Source organism: Rhinopithecus bieti, unplaced genomic scaffold (genome assembly GCF_001698545.2).
Source record: "Rhinopithecus bieti isolate Rb0 unplaced genomic scaffold, ASM169854v2 scaffold_30228, whole genome shotgun sequence".
NCBI lineage: Eukaryota > Metazoa > Chordata > Mammalia > Primates > Cercopithecidae > Rhinopithecus > Rhinopithecus bieti.
The window spans coordinates 38-2,727 of record NW_016854158.1 but is presented as its reverse complement, the minus strand read 5'-3'; the positions used below and the strand labels follow the sequence as shown (position 1 = coordinate 2,727).

General features: G+C 53.2%; 1 protein-coding gene across 1 annotated transcript; it reads left to right on the top strand.

Moving 5' to 3' along the window:
- Positions 1–280: 280 nt before the first annotated feature.
- Positions 281–2,456, top strand: LOC108525269 (E3 ubiquitin-protein ligase TRAIP-like; the record flags this gene model as incomplete). The annotated part of the gene is made up of 3 exons (XM_017866301.1): positions 281–497; positions 1,744–1,838; positions 2,343–2,456. Coding segments are annotated over 3 exons (426 nt in total), but the record flags the coding sequence as incomplete, so codon positions are not given.
- Positions 2,457–2,690: the final 234 nt, after the last annotated feature.

Genomic DNA, 2,690 nt, shown 5'->3' with positions numbered 1-2,690 from the left:
TCCCAGCTACTGGGGACGCTGAGGCAGGAGAATGGCATAAACCTGGGAGGCGGAGCTTGCAGTGAGCTGAGATCTGGCCACTGCACTCCAGCCCAGGCGACAGAGCGACACTCTGTCTCGAAAAAAAAAAAAATTTTTTTTCCTAAGTAGTTCAAGCAGTAGAAAGTGGGCTTTTACCTGAATGAAGGCTCTGGCTCAGCTTCTGTGGTTTGGCACATCCCAGAAAAGGAAACGGGCCACCCAGCTTTCTGGCCTGAGTCTTGTTTCTCACCTGCCTAAGGGATCAGGCACTGAAGCCAAGGGCCCAAGTTCTTATGCTGATGGATGGACAGGCCTTTCCCTTTCCCCTACCCTCTACCCCTGCTCCAGAGAAGGAGAAACGAGACAGCCAGGTCATCATCGACAATCTGCGGGACATGCTGGAAGAACGCAATGCTACTGTGGTATCTCTGCAGCAGGCCTTGGGCAAGGCCGAGATGCTGTGCTCTACATTGAAAGTAGGTCCTCAGGTTTTATGGGTACAGAATTGGTGGGGAGGTTTGCCCCAGAACTGGACTCCCCATTCTGGGTTTATCTTCTGGTTCTGCTTCAGTCAGTACCTTGGTTTGGGGAGTTGTAAAATAGAGGCAAATCACTTCTTCCCCTTGCCCTCCCATACTGTACCCATCCATCCCATAAGAAAAGGGCCATGATGGCTATACTTGGGGTTTTGTGCTAGGTAGCTTGAAGAGGCAAGGCCTTCCCAGTACCTCACAGAAGTGATGCTCAACTAAGAGCTCAGTGAGGCTGGGCCATGTTTCCAAAAGTGGTTCATACTCTACTGATGAGGCCAGCCTGAAGAACCTTCCATTAACACTCCAGTCCTTGGCTGGGCTGCTCTCCTGAGCCAGATCAAACAGCATCCTAGGGAGGAGCAAGGGCCTTTGAAGTCAGCTGTGCTGAGCTGACCAGCCAGATCAAAGCCTGCAGAGTGAACAGTCTTAGACCCAGATGAATTTTGCATCAGCCTGGGTTGGTGAGCCTCTTGCTCTCCAAGGGGCATGAGAGGTGATTGATCTGAACCCACGATTGATATTCTGGCCTTGTAGGCAGGAGCAGTCCTTGCTGGATGCCATTTGAAAGGGAAAGGGAGCCATCCTTGTGAACAGACAAGGCCCCAGGATATTCATTGTCTCTGTTCCTGCTTGGGGGCTGGGTTGGATCATGTGGTCTGGCTGGTGGGAGGGAGCAAACTGGCACCTGGCTGCAGAGCAGGAGTCTCTAATGGTATTCTCAGGTCAGAGACAAGTGGTCTTAGGCTGAAGGCAGCCTGGCCAGCTTCCCCTGGCTCAATTCTTCATTCTTGGCAACTGTCCATGGGTCTGGGTGGTGGATGGTGAGGCCTGGGTTTGTGCTCTGGAGTTCTTCAGCCACCTGTACAACATGTACCATGAGGCCCAGACCACTGAACCTTGGCAGCCCACAGTGGGCCTGTAAATGCTGGCAGTGGGCTGTGCCTACTGTAAGAAACCTTTCAGGAGGAAGCAGGCAGGGAGGTGAAGAAGCAGCTGGCTTAGAGCCTTTTAGCAGAAGCACAAGTGAGAGTGGGACCCAGGAGCTTTACCTCCTGGGGTTTGGGAGTACATGGTTATCAGCATTTTCAAAACATAAGCTGCAGAGAGTTCTGGAGCAGTTTTCCTAGTGACTTTAGCAGTGGCTCCTGAGGGCCTCCAAGCATCAGGTATGGGTGTATTTGCTTTTCAGAAGCAGATGAAGTACTTGGAGCAGCAGCAGGATGAGACCAAACAAGCCCAAGAGGAGGCCCGCCGACTCAGGAGCAAGATGAAGACCATGGAGCAGTGAGTTTGGAGCTGGGTCCTGCACTGTGCCTTTGCCCCCAGGCCCTGCAAGTTCTTAGGACTGCAGCAGGGAGTGGGATTGGGTCATGTCCGAGGCTCAAATCTCCATAGGCCATGGAGGGCTCAGGTCAGCTGGGTGTGGGCACAGATCTTAGCCTCTATGAACTCTTCCACCATTCCAAGGAATGGGAGCCCTTGCCACATTCCTCCCTGTCTCTGTTGCCTGTGGCCAGATGACCTGGTGGGTTTTTCCCTTCAGGAACCTCTCTCCGGGAGATCCCTGACCTTGAGACCCTCTTTCAGCACCTCTTCTTTCTCAGCAGCATCCTTGGAGCTATGCTTATCTCTGCCGTGGGGCCTTTGCTTGGGCACACCCACCTGCTAAACATCCTAGCAGCCTAGCCTGTTACCTTAGCAACGGCAGCAAAGGAAGGCAGAGCTGCACTGGGTACCTACCCATCAGCCTCCAGATTGCAAATGCCGTGGGCTGGGTGTGTTTTTCAGGATTGAGCTTCTACTCCAGAGCCAGCGCCCAGAGGTGGAGGAGATGATCCGAGACATGGGTGTGGGACAGTCAGCGGTGGAACAGCTGGCTGTGTACTGTGTGTCTCTCAAGAAGTGCGTACTCTGGCCCCTCTCAGCAAACACGGGAGATAGGCCATGGGGCTCCTGCCATGTCATTGCTTCCCATCTCTTGTAAAGCAGATGGAGCTAAGGGGCAAACTCTGGAGCCATGCTGCCTTTGAACCCTGATTCCACCTCTCCGCACCTATGTGGCCTGGTGCCAGTTTCTTGGCTTCTTTGACCTTCAACTTCCTGAATGGAGATAGTAGTAGACCTGCCTCATAGGAT